Raw genomic sequence first — 25,347 nt, forward strand, 5'->3', positions numbered from 1 at the left:
GTTTTTATCTACAATCGATGCACAGGTTGTTGGAGGAAAATACCCTTTTAATAATTCGACGAATCTTAGGCTTCGGGGTTGTTGTTGTTCTTCTAATAATGATTCAAATATAAGTAGTGCGGGTAATAATAAGTACTATATGAATGGATTTCAAAGGGCACAGGTTTTTGCTCCAGCGAATCCGGTCTTGCTACATGGTGCTGAGGAAACTAGTACTAGTAGTGCTACTAAGGACACTAATCATAGAGGAAGCCGTGGTGGATTCTTTAACCAGGATTTACAGGATAAAATCGTTGTAGCGGTTGATGTTGATGAAGGTATTTGAAAAAAAAAAAAAAAACACTTTTTTGCTTGTATTGTAAGGTTGTTAGCATTGGGGTTCATGCTGGATTCATTCATTCTCTTTGCAGTCACTGCAACAATTCTCCTAAAAGTACATTATCAACATTTTTACGTAGTTTTTTAATCATCTTTTTCATAACACATACTCCTGAGTTTCAATTTGTTTGTCTTAGTTTGACTGGATCGGAGTTGAAGAAAATAAATTAGGCTTTTGGATCTTGTGGCCTTAAATTAAAGATGTGTGTAATGTACCAAAATGCATTCTGGTCTGAAATATGTCATGTAGGATGTTGGGTGTACAGGGTTAGTACTAAGTATAGAAAGTGACATTCTTTTTGAAACGGACTAAAAAGGAAAGTAAAAGACTTTGAAACGGAGGGAGTATGATTTTGAGGAATCACTTGTCATTTGCAAGGTTGATTTTGTGGAATCACTTGTCATTTGGAAGGTTGCTTGCCCTATTCACAAAATGTTGGCAGTTCTCATCCTTCTTTCACTCTCTTTTCCTTGTAATTCTCTAATTTGTGTTACTTTCTCTCACCTAAACTGATTGTTTGTGCTCTTCCGCCATTCTTATCTGTTTTATTTGCTGGTTTGCAGTCCTTGGGAACTTTGTTTCAGCTCTCAACGAATTTGTCGCGGATCGTTACTCATCATACCATTCGGTGTCTGAGTATCATGTATATGAATTCTTCAAGGTACCATGCCTATCTACTGTCTTGCATATTGTTTGGCATGTCACAAGACTACTTTGGCTTTTGGTGCTTTTCACCTTTGACAACACGGAATATAAGATTAGTCTGGCCAATCTATTAATGATCCAATATATGATATTTGCCCAACGGGCAGTGCCAAGTAATTAATAGCATGAGAGAGAGAGAGAGAGAGAGAGAGAGAGAGAGAGAGAGAGAGTTTACCTCAGTTGACAACTGAATGAAGATTTATGCAACTAAAGATTCAGTGCTCCAATTGGAATGGATTTACCGATATCTTCCACTCATTTGACGGGCTGATGATAAAAGAAACTGCTCTCTTCATTCCAGTTTAGAAGAAGAGTGTAACGTGATTCGGTTACTATTGGATATGGGAAATGGCCAATTTGGTTTTTAAGAATAAAAATAAAGAAAATTTGGAGTGGTAAATCTCCTAGTGCAACAACAACAACAACAACAACATACCTCCTGAATCCCACAATGTGGGTCCGGGGGAGGGTAAAGATACGTTAGACCTTACCCCCACCTGGAAGGTAGGGAGGTTTGCTTTCCGAAAGACCTCAAAAGAAAACAAGGGAAAAGAGTCAGATACGGACAAGCAAATCAAAACAATGCGAAAATGAGAACTAGGTAAATCTCCTAGTGCCTGATCAAAAAACACAAGGAATAGTTGTATTAAGTAAAAATAGGTGCCATATGATGCTTACATTTTTATTTTTTATTTTTTTTGGTAGTATTAAGTCTTTGAGGGAAGTGGACACAATTTGCAGAAGTTCAGGAAAAGGGAAGTAGAACTACTTTTTTATACGACAGATGGATGAGAAGATACCGTATCAAGGAGAAGGTTAAATTGAGTGTTCAATCCTTCTTTATTGAAAAATTGAGAGTTCAATCCCATTCTCCATTCTCTCTCAATGCAAAATTGATAAATTCAGGAAGAATTGAAGGTGCTATAAAAGGTAATGAGATTAAAGGGGCTTAATTAATTATGTTAGTAGAAGGAGAAGGGAATGGAAGATGAATAACAATTCAACATGAGCCACAGGGGTTCAAGAGCAGATACAATTAAGATGCTGAAGTAGTTATTGGGATTCTGGTACTTGTTATGATGGAGAAGCAAGACAATTTGGATAGTGGGTCAAATATGAATCTGGGTACATGATTTGACAATATCCTTAATGGTCGTGGAAGAGAATGCACAACCCATAATGACAGATATTGGGAAACTTTGGGAGTTGCTTGGGGTGGAAGTGAAGATAAGGCAAGGAGTTGTGACAGGTTGATGTAAGATGGCTAGAAGACAGATTAAGAGAGCAACAAAAAGAGATCAACTACAAGATAACAGCATGAGTTAAGACTTCTAAAGTGTGGTTTAAATTATGCTAGGTGGAAGTTATCTAGGTAAAAGGTTTTAGTTTGTATCAAGGAAGATAGATTGTGTTGCTAGGGTAGTATATTTTTGTAATAGGGTCATTTGGGGTCTGTGCTCTCATTGTTTTTGTAAGTAGACTTTGTTGAAAGCCTATTTGCATCTCTTGTAATTGGTCCTCCATTTGAGTGCTAATTAGTTTTAACAATTTATCCACTTTTACTATCAAAATATTAAGTGGGTGAACAAAGAAATTATAGTGAAATTTACGAGATGCTGTTCTAACTGAGGAGGTATCACTTGTTTTCTTAACCTTAATGTGTGTTCCTTCTCCTGCAACTTTGTGCTTTTCTGAGCTACTTCTTCTGTAATCATTGCAGATATGGAAATGCTCAAGAGATGAAGGTATTATTGGTTCTTTCCTTTCAGTTGTGTTATTTAGGTAGAAACAACTATTTCAAGGTGTTTTTCAACTTTTTTTCTCCTTTTATTTGTTCATTTCGGAATGGAGACATTTGGCATTGCTTTCTTTCCAATCGTTGTGATTAAAATGGTACTGATATTGAGGGTACAGTTTAGCTAGCTGAAGTGAGATTTATTCTATTTTATTTTGGTCATAATATTGCTACTAAGTTGCACCCAAGCGTGCGCCCTAGCGGTCAATAAAGTAAGGGGAAAACATGGAGACCAGGGTTCAAATCCTAGTAGAGTGAGGCCAAGATCTATGTCCTCCACCATGTTTTGCTCTTTTGTGATATATATGTACAAATATGGGTCATGGTCTAACCCCCAGCCACAATGGTGGTCTTTGTAAAAAATATGCAGTAGAGTTTAAAAAAACAGTAGGTGATTTTTTACCATTTGCCTAAACCTGATGGGCAGAATTATCCGGTACCTATGTTGGTGAGCTGTGTTGCTCGGACTCTTCAAAATTGTCGATGGGTGCGTGTCGGATACTCCAAAAGTAGTATACTTTTGGAGAATCCGACACGGGTGCGGCATCATTTTTGGAGAGTCCGAGCAACATAGCTGGTGAGAGATAGTAGGTACTCCGTGGAATAGTTGGACAATACCGTTGTCACAAAAAAATGTGATTTAAGTTCCTTCCATTGATAAAATTGTCACTGTGGTCTCATTTAATCTCGTTTTCCAATTAGATTTGAAAGTAATGCTTGTGCAATGGCTCAAAACACTCTGTCAAAGATGACCTACTGTGAATCCTATCTTGGCATTCTTTTATCACCTTACCTATATGATCACTATGTTATCCATTGAGGACCCTGCATTTGGAAGATTTCATTGACAAGTTTCTTCACTCTTTAAGTTAGTTTGAAAGCATATAAGGGATTAAAAAACCCCCACTTCCAAAGAGCTGAAATGAGACACTAAATACTTCCTCTTCTACATATTGTTCTTTACACCAAAAACTTAATGAAGTAATGACCTTCCATTGGATCTTCTGCAATGAACTTTCTCTGCCTTTAAAAATTCTGTCGTTTCTTTCCTTCCAAATGTTCCACCAAATGCTGGGAGGAACTGTTTTCCACCAAATCTTCTGACTCCTGCTCCCTCCCCTTCTTATCCAACAGCTTAGAAGTTCTGCAGTGTGTTCAGGCATAGTCCAGTTCACCTTAGCCAAATTAATGAACAATGCCCAGACTTGTGCCGTAACTTTACAGTGAAGGAAAAGGTGCTTGTTTGTCGCTAAGGCCTCCTTGCACAATGTGCATCTTGAAGCAATGTTTATTCCTCTTTTCTGCGGTGCTTCATGAGTCAAGCAGGCTCTCCAAGCTACCAGCCAGGTGAAACACTTAACCTTAGTTGGTGCCACACTCTTCCAAATGGATTTCCAAGGTCCTGGTGTCCTCCCTGAAATTTCAGTCAAACCCTTGTAGTACAATCTGTTCACAGAGAACAGTCCATCTTTATTATGCTTCCATGTCAATTTATCTGGCTCAAAATTAGTTCCTTGAAATCCACCAATTACTGTCAGTAGTTTTGCTACCCATGCTATTTCCCAATCATTTAGAAGTCTTCTGAAAACTAAATTCCAGCCTTGGGGAGACCACATCTCCTCTATTGTACTATCTGGATTTGTGCTTATAGAAAATAAGCTAGGAAACAGTAGTTGTAATGTCCCCTGTCCACTCCAATTTTCCTTCCAGAAAAGAATCTTGTCACCCCTACCCGCCTTGTAGTTAACATTTGCCTTCAGAGCCAGCCAGAAAGCTCTAATGGTCCTCCATACCCCCACACCATAGGTATTTGTCAGCTCATTTGTACACCATTTCCCGTTTTGGCTATACTTATGTTGGGTTACCTCTTTCCAAGACACTAAATATATTGAATTTCCTGAAACGACAGAATATCTTATTTTTTGAAATAGATTATAGGTGACAGTGTGAAAAGTGATTGCAACTAAGCACATGGACATGGAGTGTAGTGTACTGTAATTGGTGTCCTTTTCTAAGCTATTGTTTCCTTGGCAAAGGGCTAAAGAAAAGGAGAGGATTAAGGCTTTTGGTCATATCTGTTGCATCCTTTGCGGCTTTGCCTGTCTGCCATCCAGGCTTCAACTTTGAATGCTCCCAACTTCAACTGCTTGGAGTGCAGTCCAGCCTACTAGTACAGTTACCCATCTTTCTTTCTTCATCTTTTGTGTTAGTTTGCCTATCTCGTGTTCTGCAGTTTTTGCCTTTGCCGTCTTCCATCGCTTCTTCCTTCCTGCATTCTTTTCTCTTCTTCTTCGTCTTCTACTGCTCTTCTCCTGCGCCACTTTTTCCTCCCCAGTTTTGGCTCCAACCCTTTTTCTTTTTCTCTTCTTGCACATTTCTTCTTCTTCTTCTGCGTATGCTCCTCTGCCCTCTGCTCTTATGAACAACTATCTCTCTCCTGGTGTTTTGTTAATGTATTGTTTTGCCGCGCCTATGTTTCCCATTCCATAACTTCTGTTACTCTTTTTCATTTTAATTGACATTCATAATACTCTGGCTATAACCAGTAAAAAAGGTAGTTCGACTATAGAAAGGACTTCAATTGGCTATTGAAATTGTTAAATTTGAAATAAACAGACTGTTGCTGTTTGTGTTTTAGTGTAGCAATAACTGAGAACTTGATGGGTGTGGATTGCTGTAATTGATTTGGACATATGGCATCAGATTAATTTGTTATTGTTTCTTTACGTATTCTTTTAGTTTATGGATGTAGTATTTGTGTATGTGGTAATCCATTTGTGGTTCGACATGCATGGCATCTGTGACTGAACATTTCTGTTTTAACCTTACATAAATATGGTGGCAGCTGATATCCGCGTCCATGAATTCTTCAAGACTTCTTATTTCAAGACCGGAATTCATCCAATTCCCGGTGCTCGACAGACTCTTCAAAAGGTGTCTAGATTCTGTAACCTATCAATTGTGACGTACGTAACTTGTGGACCCTTTGGTTGCTTCAATTATTTGATACCCTTTGCATGGTGCATTTGCTTAGTAACTAATTTAACCAATGTTTTGATAGGTCCCGGCAAAACGCCATTAAAGATCACACGATTGAGTGGATTGAGAGGCATTATCCTGGATTATTTCAGGATATTCACTTCGGCAATCACTTTGCATTGAATGGGAAGTCTATAGCCAAATCAGATATGTGCAGGTATATATCATCAATCTCCTTTTCCGGGTTTGCTTTTATCTTTCTCTTTGTTCTATGATTCTGCAATGCCTCGCCATTTTCTGATAATGTCATAAAGCAGCAGATTGATACCCCGTCCATTTTGATATCTAGCTAGCTTACTGTTTTGTAAGTCTCATTATATTGGTATTCCTTAGGCCTTTTAAACCCTTTTTAATGTAACCTTTTTTTGACGTTACATACGCCATTTTTAGTTTCACACAATATTACAAAGCAGCAGATTGTTACCCCTTTGGTTTTAGTATCTAGCTAGAAGTCCATTCTGTCAGTCTCACTAGATTGTATTCTTAGACATGTGAAGCCGTTTATGAATGTATGCTGTTTGACTTACTTTAGATAACTGCTTGTGCTAGGTCCTTGGGAGCAACTGTTTTGATTGATGACAACCCGAGGTATGCTATCGAGTGTGCGGAAGTTGGAATCAAGGTTCTTCTTTTTGATTATGAAAATTCATACCCATGGTCCAAAAGTGAGTCACTTAATGGGCACCCCATGGTTAAGAGAGTGCACAACTGGGGAGAAGTGGAGCATCAATTAGCTTCATGGATAGTTCCCAGAAATTCCTCTCCAAAGTAGACTCGGAAAAAAAGAGAATAAAATGTAAGATTTGTATTCTATTTGACTTCATATTTGGAAAGCAATGGTAAACCTGGTGATCAAAGGGTCAAGCCTCTGCTGTTAAGAAGTTGGTAAACACGTTTTCTTCCATTTTGCCTTTCTGCTCTGTACAGATATAAAATCCGTCGAGTGTTAGTAACGAGACTTATTTAAATAGGTTAGAGTCGATGCCTGGACGGTCTCACTGTACTTGCAATCCATAAAGATAAAGACGATATTCTTGAAATTTATTTTCTAGTTGAAGTATGTGTTCTGTTTCTTTTGTGGGAATTTCACCCGGTAACCTTGCTATTTAAGTTATTTCCGGTTTCTTAGAAGTATTTTACTTGTAACCAGTGTTTGGCAAACTTCAGACAGTATTTGGCTTAGTTGCTCATCTGTTGCAAGGCTCAAATACACAATTCTTTCTGGTGATTCTAGGTCTAATATAAACACCAACAACCTCCAATCCAAGGAAAAATTTCACAATATAAGACAAAGTTACATTGGGAAAGTTAACAAAGTATAGAGTTGTCAAGGAACCTAGAGTGAAAGAGAAGCTAAGTATTTGTATAGCTCTAAAATACCAAACAGACAATTCTAGACACATCACCGGAACTGCCAATCGCATTGACAGGTAACAAGTGGAATTGGCGCTGTGTAAACTACTCTTGGTTTTGGACATGCAGGCAAACTTCAGATATTGGTGATTCAAATTGTTTAAAGCTGGGGAATAACAGTGTAACGCTTGGGATTACCCTGGGTATGTTGTTGTTAAATATTTGAAGTGATTTTGAAGCTATTATACTTACAAAGATCTATGTACTTCAACTATGTTTAAATAGCGGTCCTCAAATCGGCTTTGTGCATTTCTCCCACTTTTTTGGATAATTGAAAACAGCCTGAGGGATAGTCATACTAGGTTCAAGACTCTGGATAATGAACATATCCTTCATTTAAATACTGGACTTTTTATCTTCTATAGCATTCAAGTATGTGACATGCGCCTAGTTCACAAACAACGTGCTGCATGTTTACTGCTAGACCAGGGCTCTTATGTGCTTCTGTTTTTGGTGTGGTTGGAACAATAGAACCTCATAAAAAAAAAGTATTTATATCTTTCCTCAGAGTTGATGGCTCCTTTACTTTGCTGAGTTCAGTCATTGCTATTTGCGAGAGCTAGGGGAAATTTCCATCATGCCAGTGCAAGCAATTAAAATAACATGGTACAACACCTGCGAGTCTTGAGTAACTGCTCGGTTATTATTATTAGTTGTATCTAATAGAAATTCTTATCTACTGTAATATACAACTTTATTACTTTGGTATTAATCAGACTATTTACAGTAATATGACCATAGTTTCCCCTGCTTATTCTGATGAACAGGAAAACATCTTTGACACCCTTCAGAAAAAAAGAACAACTTTTTGATGTCAAATAAACGTCTGTATTAATTATTCAATCTTCTCCAGCAACTTGAAACCATATGCTTCCAAAATATCCAGTGCTGCAAATTTACAGAAAATGAACTATTTATGTCACTAATAGTTTCCATAATCACAACTAGAGCTGATAAATGATCAAAATAGACCGCTATATTAACTGCTGATATAATAAATAGAATGATTTCAACTTAAGCATACATAGAGTTCGTTCATTTGTTTGCTTATTCAAAAGGCAAGTGACTGTTCTATAAATATGTTGTTGAGAGGAACGGGTGGTTTACCCAGGGTGACAACAATTAATTGCACTTCCTTTTCCACACAGAATACATGAACTCTACATACAACATTAATTATCAAGCAAGAGCTTTTTAAAATTTTCTTCTGTTATATTTTGGCAAAAACAAAAGGAGCAATAACATGTATACTACTCGTTTGAGATAAAACATATACTATTCGTTTGAGATAAAATATATACTTCTCATTTGAAATAAAAACCAAGAACAAAATCACTACTTTCGATATTGGAAAAAATATTTTCCTATCAGCACCTTGGGTTCTTATCTTATTTGAGAATTTTCTTATGTTTAATCCAAAATCATTTACAGTGAGTAGTTGTCCTACATTAATAAAACAATTTCCTTAAATGGAAGCATATTTTACAACAATTACTGAGCCTAATCAAATTGTGTTTTTCACGATAAAACATGTTTCATTAAAATCATTCTGTATCATACCAAGCACACCTAATGTTAGAAAATCAAAATCGATTATTCATTTCTATGCCAGCAATGCATTATTGACAAGCATTTTTTCCTCCCTAGACAAAAATTAGAAACCAATGGTGCTGAACTACCTGGCTCATAAACTTCTGGATCAATGGGCCTTAGTACACCATTTGCTTTAATCTTGTTTGCAAGTAATAACTGCAATTGGAAAAAGAGAGTAAACTATGGCTTCATACATAACACAAAGCTACTTGTGATCATCAAACACAAATTAAAGAGGAGAATACCACAGCAGCAGTTGCGGCTGGAATCCCTACTGTAAGAGCCATTGCCATGGCGGTTTTCCCATTCTCTGTCCTTCCGTATTCCAAGAGTGTGGATCTATGGGTTTCAGCATGACCGTCTGGGTAGTCTACTACCACTTCATGGTGTAAAAGCACCATGTCCTGACACAAATGTGACATCAGTGGTAATCCAGGTCACTAGTTGCATGTAATAAGTCGACACGAAAAGTGATTCTGAGAACTACCTTCTCTGTGTTGGAGTATGCTAATCGCTCTTCCATGCGCAAGCATGTAACTTCAAATGGAGATTTGCAGGACGATGGTATTTCTGTAGGCTCTTGAAATCCCAAAAATCTATTTGGATGCAAAGTAAACTCCTTATCATTCAATCACAACCTTTTTCTCTTAAAGAATAAAAGCAGCACTTTACATTTTATACCAATATTTGTTTCAAAGAATATACACAGTAGATATTGGCCTTAGATAATAGTTTCAACTTACATAATTGTTTTTGCTGTCTTAACTGCAGTGTCCTTGTCTTTGCAATGCCCAAGAGCCAAGACCCTATCCGTGATGTATTTTTCATCAATTACTGATTCAGGAAAAATCTCTCCATCGCTTCCAAGAAGTCCAAGCAAAAATCCTCTGTGTGTGGGTCTGATCCCATCTTTAAGAATCAGAGTAGATTCGGTACTGAAGAACCCAATCTTGACAAGTGTCCCCATTATTTGACTAAAACCTGCAGAGAATATCAGTCCGTAAAAATCCGATGACAAGAAAGCAATCAAGTCTATTACTACCACAATCCCTAAGAATTGCCCACTTTGTATTTTTTAGCATTTATCTCACCAGTCTGGAAATGGGAAGGGAATAACTTTGTCATTTCAAAAATAATATTTAGAAGCAACATGAACTACGTTAAATGCTGAAGATATTATCAAGTTCAAACTAGGAACTATTTAAGAAAATTGTATTCAAAGTTTAATTTTAAAATTTCGAATAATATAAAATTTTAGACAAGGTTGTCCTTTACAAAAAATATTCCACATGCTTGACCAAGAAAAAGAATTAGGTGCTCCCATGTGAGTGCGTGTTATGCCTAAATAAAGAAAAGTTTCAGACGAGGTAGTCACACAATTCACAAGAATAGTTGACTTGCCAAAATCACAAAGCGGATTAACAATTTGAGAAGGGCGGTGTTTCAACTTCTTTTGAACATTTCTTTTTCCTTTTAATGTGTTATATTGATGAAAGTAGAATATAAAAGCCCTCTTTCTCGTGCAACCACATTATTCCCAATTTCATTTAAACCCTGGGTCAGAACTCAAGTCTCTTTAACCAAGAGCATTGTATGAAGCCCAGAAATGTAACATGCCTTCATAGCGTAGTGTTCCTCGAAAGATGGTTGATGCTTCTTCTCCTATGCCATATAAGTCTCCATACACTAAGGAGTTACGATTTGGGAGACACTCTAATGCAAAGGCTGGAAAATCAGGAATACGAAGCTTTGCAGCTGAATCATAAAGCCTCTGACCTGCATTTAAAATATTGTTAGTGAAGCAAAAGCACTTTAATATCAACTACCACCCATGCCAATGGCCCATGAAGGGTGAAGATGACTTAGGGAGATAGCAGTTGGAATTTTGGAATTTTGGAGATGAATAGCTATTAATTTTGGCTGCAAGAGACCAAAAAGTTATAATGATTAATGAGGACATAAACTCTTTAAGATTGTCCAAGGATACATAGGAACCTATCATCTGCATAGTACAGAGGCAAGTAAAAGTAGATTCGGAAGTTGTTTTAGACTTTAAGTACAGTACTTCTTCATGGGATAGAAATAAAAACAGTTCTTATGCTAAACAACTCACCTTCAACATGGATAATTTCCCCTTGATATCTATAGGCTGCTCGATTCCACCCAGCTCGTATAGCTCCGGCTGGACTCCAACTAGATATTGTTTCAACATAACAAAATTAATCAATGAGTAGGATGATTGAGACGTAAAATCAACATGGTAGGGAGAATACTAACAAGTAAGAGCTAACAGAGATTATGCCTACTTCACTAATAACCAGAAAAGTAATATAAAAACTAAGTACCACAAAATGGAATGCGGTAAACATCCGTGTGAATATATTATGTTCAGAAGGTTACAGAGGATAATAGATCAAGTGAATGAACATAATAATTATCCGCTTTCTGTGTACACGGTCTTAGATTGGGAAAAAGAGAAGTTACTCTCTAGTTCAAAGGTTAGTTGAGACAGTTTAATCACTAAGGAAAATGGAAATTCTGAGGAAGTTTGGAGAGGCCACTTTATGTGCTTTTGGTTTGCAAGAAGTGCCAATGAAGAAAGCAGAAGAAATACCCCACAACTTTTTGCAAATATGTCATATCAAGAATACGCAATGGAGCTTCTCAATATTGACAAGTTAACCTTATTGAATCAACATTCAATTCAATTAGAAGGCATACCTGAACTTATAAGCTAATGGGTTGTTAGCAGCAGCCGGAGAGGGAAGACCACCACAGTAAGAAACGAAAGACCTAATCTTTCCCTTTGCTGCATGGGCTTGGTTGATCATTTTCATCGCCATCATATGATCTACAACATAAAATAGGTGCCACTAGTTAACCTAAGATTGGTAAAAACATACTTGTCTTCTCAAGAAAGACTTAGACTTAATAATACAAATTTACAGCAGCAAATATATTCTTCACCAGGCACTCACAATTCAGCTAAAAGATATAACATTTATCTCAGCAATTTTCTATGATACATCTCGAGCATTCTCCAACCCATGTTGTTTCATTTTTCTGATAATCCCAAGACTTGTTAATATATCTTATTCATCTCCAGTTACAACTACTTTAACCACTTCAACTAAATTTAATTCAATTGACATAGTTTTAAATGCAGGGAAGAGGAGGCAATTAATATAGGGTAGTATTAGGTTAGAGTTGTAATTTGACGTCTTTCAGATGAGAAAAAGAACAAAACCACACTTTTGTTCCGGTTTAATTATTTGGTGAATTTGGAAATTTTCAGTCTGGTAATTGGTGTTTAACAATAGTTATTGCTGTCTCAAATAATTAGCTACATTCCCAAATTGGGAAGCGTTACTAGAGAGGGAAAGGGGAGTAGTACCTAAGTAGGAATTACATCCTTCTTAATAATTGCAACTCTATATATATATTTTTCTGGTCAACACTGTACAATCTGCCCCTTGGTATAGATTATTGGATATTTTTGTGTTTCCAATTTTTATCATACACCTCGTGTACGAGAGTTTGCCCATTTTCTTTCAGTTGTCAAGTAACCTTGCACATCAAAAAAAAGTAGTCTGCCTCAGGTATCTTCAACTTCGATAAATAGTATACTTATAACACACAGCATTTGGAGGATCATAACTTATTATTATTATTTTTGTGATAAATTTAGAGGATCATCTTTTATTATATTCAAGCTATAAGAAATGAACCTGGATAGCAGCAAATAGAGTCGGAAGCTATCCGTTTAGGAATAAAGCATCCACAAAAGAGAATTGCCATATTCAGAATCTTAGAAAGTGATTCCAGATTTCCAGGTGCTCTTAGGGTGTGCCTCTAGCATCCTTAGTTAAAATTTCCCTGAGGCTATTGCAGTACCACATGTCTCTATGTACCTTAATGAGCTATCTATTCCCCGGGAGGACTACAGAAATTAGTGACACCTTTAGTGGGGAACTTAACTCTCTCTCTCTCTCTCTCTCTCTCTCTCTCTCTCATGCTTATATTCCATTCCCTAAGGGCAGGGGCGGATCTACAGTAGCGGGTGTGGGTTCTCGGGAACCCACATCCGCTAACGTAGGTCTTATTATTATATTGAAAATTATAGTCAAGTATAAGTATTTTCAGTTTGGAACCCACAGCTAAATGGCTGATGGTTCAATGGCAAAGAGGGGGAGAACTGAAGCGGGTTTTGTCCAGATTGTACGCGGGATCAATTCCTGTTGGACTCATGTTTTTTAATTCAAATTTACTTCTGTTGTTTTTCCAGCAAGAGAGTAACCCCACGTTTCTTCTTTTTAAGTCAAATTTGCTTCTTCTTTTTTCCATCAAAAGAGTAACAGTAACCCCACTTTTATGGTATGATCTAATCTATGGTTAATTCTGCCCTACTTGTTTTTTTTTTCTTTTTCATTTATGCAGGACAAAGGCATTCTCCTCACAACATACGACATTGGTTACTTCTCTCGTTTCTTTTTCCGGAATGCTGTGATTTACTTGTGGGACTACACTAGGTATGTTGTTTTTTTAATTTTTTTTTTTTTTTTTGGGGAACCCACAACCTTAAAATCCTGGATCCGCCACTGCCTAAGGGTAGAGGAAGCCAGATGGTAAGATCACACTCTAGATACCAATGCAGGATAAAGAGATAGAAACTGAAGCTTTCAGAAGAGTGGACAAAGAATTGAGAAATTGAGAGTATAATCAGGATAACAGATGTAATCTTTGAAAAGTCTTAACTGGAAAACCAGTTTGCAGATTTTATCGGAAACTCCTCTACCCAGTCTTTTGTCTTTATACCCATCAAGGTCGGGACGATGACATGCGTTGCTTTATTATCCTCTTTCATTCTGTCTTTTGAAATTCTTTTGCTGTTTTTGTATAAGGATTTATACGGATGACGATGTATATTGCTAAAAACGTTTTAATGATTGTCAACTTAGTAATTTTCTTCACATGCTCGTCTTTTAACCTTTTTATCTTTTCCACTACTCAGAATATTCATCTATCTTGAATATCTTTAAGCATCTAAAAATTGAAATTGCTCAGCTATTTGCCACTGCCCACTGGGACCTTACTTCATGTATCAGGTCTTACCCTCACCTCACGCTTTTGTGTTTATAGTGTTGGAAAAAGCAAGTTCAACATCTAAACATGTTTACTTGCCGGTTTTTTAAATTCGTTATGCTTACAGGTTCATAGTTCATCCATCCTTCTTCAATTGAAAGGGCTTTATCTTGAACTTTTTAGTTCCTTCACAAGCTCAATCACATCTTCCATTCATTAGAAGATTTCCTCTTTTGCTCATCATAGAGAATAGGCCCTGAAGCAGACAGCCTTCCTTTTCGACTTTTATATGGATGGATGAAAGAGGTAATAGTGTGCATTCTTTCACGGAGACATTATACTTTCTACTTTCTTGATGACTATAACTGAACAAAGTGATAGAAGGTAACTTGCAAATGCAGTACTATTACCATAGGTTATGCACAAGCACATTCAGAGGAAATTTCATATCATGAAGAAGCTTCCAACAAATTCATTGATGCTCTTATTCAGGTTAGTTATATAACAGAGAATAAATTTATCAAAACAAAAAAGAACGAAAAACCTATAGAACATTTAATTTTCTCGGGTAGGTTACCTATTCCTGGGTCCAACCCCATTTCACCAAGAATAGTAATTCCAGCAGATTTAGCATCTTTGTCTAGCTTTAACATAGAATCATCAACGTAGCTAGCTGTGACAAGATGTTTCTTCAGCTGCATCAGGAGAATTGGAGTTACATTATAGTAGGAGTAAACCAGGAATTCAGGTGACTAGGAGAGTTTGATAGATATTAGCTTTGAACATGGAGCTTTTCTTGAAAAAATTGTAAAGATTTTACGATTTCTTGGCCATGGCATGGTGCATTTTATTGGATATAACTCATAAAATTATTAAAGATTCATTTGTTTCAGTATTTAATCTAGGGAGAGTGCTTTTTATGTGGTTTGGGCCTGTTAGGTTTTACGTTGTTCACCATCCTCCGACATCTTCAACGGGCTTTTGAACCCATAGACTTCTAATGAAAATTCAAGAACTGAAATTAAACTGTCTCTTCAAGAGGCAGTCAACACTTGCACTTTGATCAATTTTTATTAGTTTACGTTGATCTAATTTTACCATTCATCACGGCCCTGGTCATTATGCGTATATGATAGGAATCTGGACATGTATAAAGAAAGGAAAACAAATACCTCAATGCATGCTTTTGCTACAATACCATGGCAACTTGGAGGTAGTAAGCTGATGACAACATCAACCTGCTTGATGACACGATTGACAGCGTGAGACAATGCTACTTATTACAACATACATAACTTCAAGGAGACCAGAAAAGCCTTCTGCAATCGTCCAGTACTTCTAACACTATGTTTAGTATTTGAGAAGCTTCAAAACACAATCCGTACAGTTTCCACTACCACAGATTGTCTCAAGGTTATTTTTCCTCAAAGAGAATATTTCACCGCACCAGGCAATGAAAAGACAATACCTGTGAGATACAACTAGAAAGGGACTCGTGACTTGTAATGTCAAGCTGAACCGCTTTTGCATTTGGAATACCTTCAGTAACCTGTACTACTGAAAGACGATTAGTGATGCAAAAAAAAAATAAATAAATAAATAAATAAATAAAGGCTATAAAAGTGAAAAACATAGAGCTTTAAGCATAAAATGCAAATGTTAAATGAAACTATATTGTCTATCAACAAGATATGCAACAATTGAAAATGGAATAGATAATTAATACCTAAATAAACAACAGATCGTCACTTCATGCTGTAACAAAATCCCAGCGTACACAAGAAAAGAACTGACAAACCATAGTCAGGGACACAGGGCCAGGGAAAAAAAAACACTACATTTCAGAAGCAAAGCTGACGGAAAAACAAAATGGAGAGGAGAATCAGAGAAGTGAACTCAGGAGGATCATATGCTGTGGGAAAAAGACAGAACATAATAAGAAATAAATCTTACACAATCTCAAAAACTATAATATTAGGACAATGAAGACACGGACTTATTTGAAGATTTGTTGGTGAAAAAGTACTGTCAATTTACAGAACTGAAATCACGAGGTTCCTATTTTATTAAGAGTGGTATACGAAGTTGCATGAAACTTGATATACAAGTATACCTCTTCAGCGTCCTTCAAGTACAAAGAAGCAACAATCACTTGAACACAATTTTGCTCTTCAAATTCAGCAGTTATAGATGATTTCAACCATTGTCTAGATGACATGCTACCGATTGATGCTAAAAGTTCAGCAGCTGGTCTGCAAACCCGACCAGCACCTAAAATTAAGACCTTCTTTACATCACATATCTCATCTATGATGCTTTGTTGGAATTCCCCAACCTTCAAAGATATCATGTTGTTTTCATTTTCTTGAGATCCCAAAGAGTTGCTTGAATTAGCAAGGGAAGTTAAAGAATCAATTATTTTATCTAAAACAGCTTTATCTTCTGCTCCAACCTGTCCAAAATAATGAAAGCAAAAAGGAAATAAGAGTCATCAAGTTTCACATCATGTAGAGGTAAATATGCATGACTGGAGAAACCACAAAAGAAACAAATATCTTAATCTCCCCCTTAATCAAGAAAAACATGAAAATCCCAAGTTTTATTTTGACATGGAACAATCAAACAAATATAGTGGAAGTGCAGCTTTAAGATTTATCAACAGGTAGCTGATGGTTTTAAAGTGATACCAGAAAGTAATCGGTTTGTTTCGTTTTTGTTTCTGGATACCCTGACAGCCAATAGAAAGATCCATGCAATTATCAGGAGAAATGTGCACTGCTAGTCTCTTTTAGACTATCTCGGAAAAAGGAGATTGAGATGTCAGAAATTTAAACTCTCTTATGCCACATCTAAGAAGCTCTATTCCTTCAAAATATTTTAGCGTAAGAAAAGAAATCCAGGCCCTGTAGATGCTTGGCGATTTTTTTCACATAATCATGATAATGGACTACAACAACAACAACAACAACAAGCCCAGTATAATCCCACCATGTGGGGTCTGGGGAGGGTAGAGTGTACGCAGACCTAACCCCCACCTTGACAGGTAGGGCGACCTTGACAGGTAGGGCGAGAAGTACAAATAATTTTACATGATCAAAGAGCAGTATTTATGTAGCTTAGTTGTATTCATTCGTGAGATCACTTCTCCAACATATATAACAGTTCTAGCATGAAAACAGAAGTACGATAAAGGCAGAGGAGATGTCCTTGAAGAGCACTAGGAAGTGAAACTGCAGCACTTCTATCCCTCTGCATTATGGGAAGAGTAATGTGTTGAAAACCCACAGAGATTCAGGCTACCAGGACGGATATATGATCTGTTCCTAACCAAGGGTTAGCAAATATAGTGACAACAAGCACTTTTTTTTTTTTTTTTTTTTGGATTTGGGGTGGGGGGGGGGGGGGGGGGGGGTGTTGTTTGGCAACACTAAAGACTTGAAGACTATGCAATGTCTGTTTCCTATAGGTGTTTGGTGCATTTGGCTAGAGCATGATGCTAGAATATGAGTACCCCTCCAGCATATGTGGTGAGATATTGGCTTCTTTAATGGTGTATGATTGCAGGGTTATTTTTCAAATAACAGCTTTCATGGATCTTCAAAGAGACTGGAGGAAAATAATTTTTACAAGTTCTGAAATTACGGACAAACGCCTTAACATAAGTTTGTAGACTCTACAAATTTTCTTATGTTAAGGGAATGACTTTCATTCCGACTCTCTTTGATCTGAACAAACATTCTTCTCATAAAGAATTGCATTTACATGTATAATAACATTCCTTGTCTTATAAGGTAAAACTAGATTAAAAATAAAAGTAACCTCAAGTTCTGAGTATGACGAAGCACTTGTCATTTGACCAACTTGGCACTTCACCAAGTGGAAGGAGCCACCTGCTGCTTCAATAATATCCAATGCCTCGTTTATGAGGAATTTATCAAACAAGTGACCACTTAGAGATACCTGTCAATTTCAGATGATGGAGTACCAGCATAAGAAGATAAAACCATGAAGGAAATAAGAAAAGTACATATTTCATTCTTAAGTCAGCAGTGACTAGTAACAACTAGTTGCAGTTGCTGATTAAAGAAGTAAATTCAGAACATGTAAGAAGACTCAAATGCCCAAGACCCCATCTAATAGCTTGTTTGACCAAGTGTGGAAACTAAAAGCTCTTATTTTACAAAAATAAAAGCTTATTTAGAGATTTAGGTGTTTAACCTAACTTCTGGGGACACAGTAAGTGCTTTTGAGGAGTTGTTTTTCTGCTATAGAGATAAAGTGGGAAGAAATAGCTTCTCTTTAGAAGTAGAAGCAAAAGCTTTTTCTAATTTTTTCAGGAGAAAAATATCCCTAACAAAAATTCAATTTATCAAACTATCACAACAGTAGAATAAGATCTAGCCTCATATAATGTCGACAAGACATCTATGACCAAAGTCTCATAAACATGCTCCTTGTCTCTATTTTGTGATTTTTTTTTTTAACTAAATAAAGTTGAAACACTTAATTATTGTCTTTAATAATAAGATTTCAAATCATTTATCTATCTAAATAATACTAATCGAAAATGAATTTTTACATGTCTTTTTCATAACTTGATGCTCAAAAGCGCATCTGAAAGATTGGCCAAAAGCAAACTGCTTCTATAATACTTGCAAAAAGCATTCTTAAATGATTTAGTCAAACACAGACTGCTAGACTACTACTATTTGAAAGTACTTTCTTGAAAACTCCATTTGGCAAAAGGTACTTTTCAAAATAAGAAAATTTTGAAAGTTTGGCCAAACTGGATAAGCTTACTACATAAACAAGACTAGTCTTGGATTACGGTGGCCTATTCCCCTAGAAAACCTTTTAAGTTTCGAAGTCATGCCATTTTCCTCTTCTTCAAACCCCTTCTCGTAACAAATGAAACACAAATACAAAACTGCATATCTGTATGTTCAATTAATAATAAAAAAGAAATTAAGAATATATCGGAATTTACCAATACGGTGTATTTCCTCCCGTTAGCATTGGAATTAGAAAGAACTATCGAAGGGTCACTGCCAATCAAAATATAACAGAACATCATCATTACGTCATTAGCATACAAGCTACTTCATATCAGCTCCAGAAAAATAATTTCAACGCGCATGTTACATGCTTTACCAAAATTATAGAGATCAAAGCAAACTGAAAAGCACATAAAAAGTTGAATATAATTTCATCTAGTGCAAGGATACACAACTTGGCCATGGATGATGGTATCAAAAGAGACATAGTTATCTATCATAGTTACAAAAGGGATTTTGTAGTAGCTTCACTCTAGTTGAGAATTTGACCTATAATTGGTTGATGATTACAGTATTCAAGACCAGAAGTCACTATTGCCCACAACAATTCCACACGTGAAAGTTGACCAGCGCATGAATTGTGAAGCTTCAAAAATTATAATACGGTTTTGAAAGGGATGAAAAGAGAGATAATAAAGAATGAAGATAGCATGAATGACTTACTCTAGATCAGATTTCCGCATCCGAGGTATGTAGTCATACAACTGAGTAAGACTTCCGTGATGGGCTATGCAAGCTCTCTTTAGGTGTGCAGGTAACTCCTCAAGATTTCTAAAGGAAGCTAAGCTTACAGTAAAGTGGGACAAAATATCACCGAAATGTTGTGATGCCTATTACATGAAAGACGCATAGCTACAGATATCATAAACTCATAAATATATATAGACAAGTAAACAACTCTAACTGTAGCCCTTGATACTGAGATTACCTCTTTTGCAAACTCAGTAGGAAGAATATCAACAGCTGAACAGATCACACCTTTACCTTCTAGGTCATAATGATATGAATCACTGGAAGGTTCATACCTAGGAGCCATGGTTAACAAATTATAATCACCAGGAAAGAATTGTATAAGTGCATTGCTGTAAATTAAATTGGAAATGAACATAAGATGCTGAGTAAAAGAAATGTTTCCAGATATGATGATGGAATGTGGTTTGTGAGAAACTCAAGAGAAATACCATTAAACTTAGTACAAGGCGTTGAACCTATTACTCTAACCATGCCTAGGATAGGGCTGGTAGCATTTGGAAAAATGCTCTTGATGAATGCTAGTATTGTGAGAAAATTAAATGGCCTAAAACATATAGATATACAGATGAATGTGCGATTCAAGTGCTCCAACTGATTATAATTACAAATTTCTTGTGTAACTGTATATGGACTTTAGGTTATTCAACCTAAATGTGTTTCCTATCTTTCCCATTTCCTTTTTGAAAAAGAAACGCGACACCATTAAAACTGCACCCAAACGATCTGAGTTTCCAATAAATTCTACGAAATGAGGAGCAGTGTAAAAAGTATAAATGGAGGTAGAAAACATATCATCCAATACAATAGAATCTTCATAAAAATGTAATACTTACCTGAAAAAAGGTGAGTCTATTGATGTAGTTTGGTTGATAAACTCGATCGAGCCTCCCACATCACAAGTTATGTCACAGATTCCAACAAGTGGGCATCCATTTCTCATAAGGTTTTGAATCTGCTCAGTAGTCAACAACCTAGGAAACCTTTTCTCCCAGTACATACAATTTACTGGAAGAAACGAGGAGAATTACCAAACTTGCAGTTTCACAAAATTGCTAGAGAGCATTATAAAAGAGAATTTCAAAGACTTCTTGTACTAGGTACAGTAGAAATTTTGTAATGAATTTCAGTAACATAAGAATGTCAAAACTGTCAAATTGATACAATTACTTGCATAAGATGTCAAAACCATAATTTTTATAAATAATTTTTGCTTTTACCAACACTAATAAGAAACTCATAAAAAGATGAAGAAGAGACTATATTTCCATTTATTAATAATACACCAGAGGCTAGTGATTTAGCGTAAGCTCTAGGATGATGAGTCCTACAGTCAAGCATTTAAAGCCTTGATTCACTCAGGAAAATAAATGCATGCTCAAGTCTAGAAAATGAAAGTTTACAGTTTGGTTAGAATGTATCAGATTTGGTCAGACCACGGCAGGTAATACATAAGACTAGACACTGAAATAATTTTGCCAATGAGTAATTAGAATATGAACAGCAAATGTCTCATCATCACTGACCTACAACAGATGCATAAGGTGCTACTTTCTCATGGAAAGCAGGTCTGTATTGCTCTGGATGCGCATAGTAATCAGCCTGAAAGAATTACATGTCTAATGTTAGCATAATGCAATAAGATAACATTATGGCAGGCGAAGAACTTGGATGCTTTCATTTTCAATAATGTTAAATCAAAAGGTACCAGAATCAATGCGCACAAACTCAAAATTTGATCTCCCTTTCCCATTTTTAGCTACAAATACCACCAAATTTACCAAAGCTAAAGAAGGAAAGACTCCTTGCTATCGTTATTCAAGTCTACCAACAACAGTGACTTTTTGAAGTTTTCAACAGACAGAAATATTCATCACTGACATAAGGAAAGCTATCCAGTTCAAACTTCAAGGAGCCCTCGAGTCTGTTACTGGGTAATAAGTGGAGCAGAATTTGAAATTAGCAGTATTGTTCTGTCAATACAATGTCTGATACTAACTCATTCAAAGCACAGCAAGGTTCAGAACTCTAATGTAGAAGTCCAGACTATATATAACGATCATGACATAAGAGGATACATTCCATTCTTGAATTTTGGCAGTTGATTTATTTACCATTTGTTATATTGCACCACTATTTTACTTTTAAAAAGTAATGGACATGAAAACAATAAACACAAAAGATTAAAGAAAGGTAATCATACTTCTAAATTCTAAGAGTATGTACCTTATCAAAGGATTTTACAGGATCTGAATGTTCCACCATGTCTTGGCAGGTCGTTACACAACCATACACTTGAAAGATTCTCTTTGATGGCTGTTTTGCTTGAGTAAGATCCTTGGCCTACACATGACAAACAGATTTCTCTAACACAAAGTTATGAAATTTTCTAACTATTTGAAGTACAAAACAATAAGATTTGACAGGACATGAAGTGTCTTAAAAGATCATTGGCATTTCAGTATCTTTTTAAAACAAAATTGGTACAAAGAAATCAGATTTTACACTAGGTAAAATTTAACAATTCGAGAACCACCGGTGAAACAGTTTCTCCAAGTGTATAGAAATCACAATTTTTGGAGACAATTTTGATAATTTATTTCAATGGAAATAAAATTAAAGGATGAAGTTTCATGTTAAACTATTAGTAGACCAGATAATGATCATATAATAAGGTTTATACTCTAATACTTAAATATAAACCCCCAGCTACCCATGTAGCTTCAAGGTGTTCCCTTCTCAACAGATGAATATAAAATTATACCTTGAGCTCTGGTTTCAGAAAGTTTGTAAGAAACTCAATAAAACAGTGAAGCAATATATCAAGTACATTTTTTTAAGCATGTATGCTCAATCTTACCGTCTCATGTAGTTCTGAAAGTTTTCTTGGATCCACAAATGTATGAGGAAGAAGCTTAAAGATTTCTTGTGCACCACGAGACACTACAAAGGATAAAAGATATATAATGAGAAGTTTATGGAATAATCCGGTGAAAAGAGTGAATCAAGGAAAGAGGTGAATAGAATATATCTTGAACTATATAGATCAATAAACTGCAAGTAGTGAGCCTAAATTACTATCCACAGTACCGTTTCCAGAACCAGTGAAAACAAAAACAAGAGGACAGATTCCGGACGGAAGTCCCATGGTCGCTATCTCTTCACCAACAGAAATTACTGCAGCCTTAGCAGCAGCCAATGAAGAGTACATGTAAGATGAGCCGAGTGAGAGAAAAGGTGTTGAGTAGCCATGACTGAGATACCCTGACATGTGCATCCTTACGTATTAGGAAAAAAAGACAGAAGCGCAAATGAATAAAAAGAAAAGATAAGAAAGAACACACACGCTCACACATTTACCGGAGTCTCAAAGAAAATAAACAGAAGGGTCTATGCTCATATAAAATTCAACAAGCAACTATTCATGAAATTCAATAAATCTTTTCAAGTTACACACAAGATGCTTACAAAGTCCTAATCCATGAAGAAAATCAATCATTCCAGCTCTACCAGCAAAACGTCCAAATGCAAGTAACCTCTTTCCAGTGTCTTCAACTATGAGCTCATAGTCGAACAGAGATGCCCTCTCAGCTAAGATCTAAATATCAATGAGAATGTTAATCTTCGAGGAGAAAATCCCCACCCCTGTTCAATCATTGCTGACTAGAATTACAGCTGCATACCTTATCCAGCAAGGGCATATTTTCCTTTTGCGCCTTGTGAGTATGGGAGAAGAAGGCATAGGCCCTATCAGGAAGAATCATCTCCAACTGCAATTTAAGTTAAAGAATCATCACCTCAAGAAGCAAAACAGAACAATTCAATCAGAGTTTTTTTAAAAAAAATATTACCACCTTGGGCTGTTTGATACCCAAGATGAGACCACATTGGGACAAGTCCTCTGATATCTCACATCCAACATCCCCGTAGAGAGCATCATGATGAACGCGCTTCGTGGATGGCTGCACAATGATGCGTGACACTCCAGTCTTACCTCTGCCACCATGCAGCAATCGAGCACAGTGTGAAGGAGTCAGAGGAGCCCGTCTTTCCCACTTGTTGGTCGCCTCTGAGAGGATGCCAACAACTCCATTTCCAAACATTATCAGTTGCCAACTATGTCTTGATCAAATTTTGGCAAATTAATCTGCATCCAAAACAAAGAAACAACACAAATATTGAAGACATTAGCATCAACTGATCTTCAATTAATCAGAAACCAGCTACTCCAAGTTATAGCCTGTTTGGCCAAGCATCTAAAATCAGCTTATTTTGAAAAGTGCATTTCAAAAAAGTATTTCTAGTGAGAAGCAATTTGTGTTTGGCTAATCAATTTGCAAAGTGCTTTTGAGCCGCAATTAGTGTTTGGAGAAAATGTTTTCCAATTTTCTCATGTTCAGTTAGTCAAAAAATTTTGGAAAACATTTTCTCTAGGAAAATAAGTTCCTTAAAAATGAGGAAAATGACTTCCCTTATGGAAGTAGGGAAAACAAGTTCCACAAGTAGCATTCGACATTGATTCTCTCCTCCCACCCTTGAACGCACTTCATCTTCAACCCCACCTGCCCTCACCACCCAACCCACCCCATATTATTTGTCTAAATTATATACAAATGTTTTTAGGATAATATTTTTTGCTTACATACCGAACATAAGAAAATAAGTAAGAAATCCACTTATTTTTCTGGAAAACATTTTCCTTCATACTGAACACACCCGAAGTGTTTTTTTTTTTTTTTTTAACATAGTAACAATTTCAAAGTTGAGGTATTTTCTCAAAAGTGCTTTTTATAAAAGTACTTTTGGAAGAAGCTATTTCAGCTTCTCAAAAATAACTTCTGCTTCTACTCAAAAAATATTTTTTCTTCTCCTAAAGCTTGGCCAAACACCTCAACTTTGAAAAAAATTACCTCTTTGAAGGCAAAAAAAGCACTTTTGGCTATTAATCTCTTGTAAGCTATTCTAGTACACTCAGAGCAAAAGCCTAACTAGAAATCAGATGAGGATTAATTTTTGACAGGATCAGGTGGAATTAACTGAAATAACCAATATGGTCACTCTTATTTTTGCTAAAATTACAACATAAAATTCACACAGAAGTTGCAAACTTACAGAAATCCCCTATTTCACTATTCCTGCTAATTTCATATCAACTAGGCAAAAAGAAGAAAAAAACCTCCCTACAATCTTACACTGCAGCACAACACACACACAAAATGAATTAAACCGGAAAAGGTGAAGGGCGAAAAGTAGAAAATTAAAGGAAAAGGGAATCCATTGAATATACTTGAGAAACTTTTTACCTGACTTTTAAACTAAGTGTACTGAATCTTTTCTTTCTCTTTCTTCTTCCTTTTTGACCTTTCTTTAAACGTGAAGTCTATAATGGAGAGCATAAAAGTTGTAATGGTGATCAGTGTATTTATGGTGTATCAATCTCTTTAGTGTACAAGATATATCACCAAAACAAGCAAGTAAATTACTACATCAATAGGATTTTTGATTGGTTCAATTTTAGAAAAATAGAGATAGTGATGACTGGTAACTGACGTGTCGTTATGATCAAAACTGGATTGAGACCAATATCTTCTTTCAAATCGTTATACGTCTTTTTGTCTAACTAACGTAACCGGCCAAATGTTTACGTTTCCTTTTTTTTCCGGTAATAATAATAATGTTTACGTGTCATTCACTTCCTTAGAAAGTCCTTTGTCTTTTTCCTCTTCTACGTGAACTGAACTGTTAAAGATTTTTTG

At 36.2% G+C, this 25,347-nt stretch overlaps 2 protein-coding genes across 3 annotated transcripts; one reads left to right on the plus strand and one right to left on the minus strand.

The window, feature by feature from the left end:
- The first annotated feature begins 6 nt into the window (after positions 1-6).
- Positions 7-6,978, plus strand: LOC132040458 (uncharacterized). Its single transcript, XM_059431098.1, has 6 exons — positions 7-317; positions 943-1,040; positions 2,805-2,829; positions 5,725-5,845; positions 5,941-6,075; positions 6,468-6,978. Exons 1-6 carry the CDS (start codon positions 140-142, stop codon positions 6,688-6,690), a joined length of 780 nt encoding a protein of 259 aa, XP_059287081.1. The 5' UTR covers positions 7-139; the 3' UTR covers positions 6,691-6,978.
- Positions 6,979-7,953: 975 nt separating this feature from the next.
- On the minus strand, positions 7,954-25,136 carry LOC132040457 (alpha-aminoadipic semialdehyde synthase). Of its 2 annotated transcripts, none has more exons than XM_059431096.1 (25): positions 24,895-25,136; positions 23,443-23,738; positions 23,275-23,361; positions 23,060-23,189; positions 22,682-22,855; positions 22,452-22,534; positions 21,818-21,934; positions 21,118-21,193; positions 20,428-20,599; positions 19,770-19,866; positions 19,505-19,671; positions 18,994-19,051; positions 17,826-17,966; positions 16,120-16,458; positions 15,475-15,555; positions 15,179-15,244; positions 14,584-14,701; positions 11,646-11,775; positions 11,038-11,117; positions 10,542-10,700; positions 9,668-9,905; positions 9,412-9,520; positions 9,170-9,328; positions 9,011-9,080; positions 7,954-8,219 (listed from the first exon to the last, which is right to left on the minus strand). In XM_059431096.1, exons 2-25 carry the CDS (start codon positions 23,692-23,694, stop codon positions 8,167-8,169), a joined length of 3,156 nt encoding a protein of 1,051 aa, XP_059287079.1. In that variant the 5' UTR covers positions 23,695-23,738; positions 24,895-25,136; the 3' UTR covers positions 7,954-8,166. The 2 variants fall into 2 exon arrangements, with proteins under 2 accessions (XP_059287079.1, XP_059287080.1); XM_059431097.1 differs by having other exon boundaries at positions 23,446-23,738; positions 24,895-25,134.
- Between the last annotated feature and the right edge of the window lie 211 nt (positions 25,137-25,347).

The sequence above is a fragment of the Lycium ferocissimum genome, chromosome 12, assembly GCF_029784015.1.
Source record: "Lycium ferocissimum isolate CSIRO_LF1 chromosome 12, AGI_CSIRO_Lferr_CH_V1, whole genome shotgun sequence".
NCBI classification, from domain to species: Eukaryota; Viridiplantae; Streptophyta; class Magnoliopsida; order Solanales; family Solanaceae; genus Lycium; species Lycium ferocissimum.